Consider the following 702-nt stretch of genomic DNA (forward strand, 5'->3'; position numbering starts at 1 on the left):
TTAACTCTTCATTCAGCTGTTAAAATCTCATATGTTTATATATCTTATTATTTAACATGATAGTTAGATATTATTTTATACTTTTATATAGTAGAAACTACTTTACATTTGGTAGGATTCATAGCTACTGAGGAACTTCGTTGAAATGGCAAGAAAAAGACAGAGAAATTCTAGTGAAAGTGAGCTTTTATATGATTCTTCGGAGCAACAAAAACAGCAAATCGAAAGTATGTCAATGCCTCAACCGCCCCAAAATTGGCCACAAAATGAAAGAGATGAATCACATGATACAAAAAATCTTCCAGGTATTAAATATCATGATATTTATTCTTCCTTTCATAGTTTAAAGTAGTTAGATAATTTTTATATAAATAATAAATTTTCCTCTTTTCATCTTTGATTATTTATAGATTCTGAGCAACAAAAACAACAAATTGGAAGTATGTCAATGCCTCAACCCCCCCAAAATTGGCCACAAAATGAAAGAGATGAATCACATGATACAAAAAAACGTCCAGGTATTAAATATCATGATATTTATTCTTCAAAAATATGCCTCTTTTTATCTTTGATTATTTATAGATTCTGAGCAACAAAAACAACAAATCGGAAGTATGTCAATGCCTCAACCGCCCCAAAATTGGCCACAAAATGAAAGAGATGAATCACATGATACAAAAAATCTTCCAGGTATTAAATCTC

At 29.9% G+C, this 702-nt stretch overlaps 1 protein-coding gene across 1 annotated transcript; it reads left to right on the forward strand.

The window, feature by feature from the left end:
- Positions 1–145: 145 nt before the first annotated feature.
- LOC125852863 (uncharacterized) lies at positions 146–690 on the forward strand (the record flags this gene model as incomplete). The annotated part of the gene is made up of 3 exons (XM_049532545.1): positions 146–305; positions 411–518; positions 583–690. Coding segments are annotated over exons 1-3 (376 nt in total), but the record flags the coding sequence as incomplete, so codon positions are not given.
- Between the last annotated feature and the right edge of the window lie 12 nt (positions 691–702).

Source organism: Solanum stenotomum, unplaced genomic scaffold (genome assembly GCF_019186545.1).
Source record: "Solanum stenotomum isolate F172 unplaced genomic scaffold, ASM1918654v1 scaffold6299, whole genome shotgun sequence".
Lineage (NCBI taxonomy): Eukaryota > Viridiplantae > Streptophyta > Magnoliopsida > Solanales > Solanaceae > Solanum > Solanum stenotomum.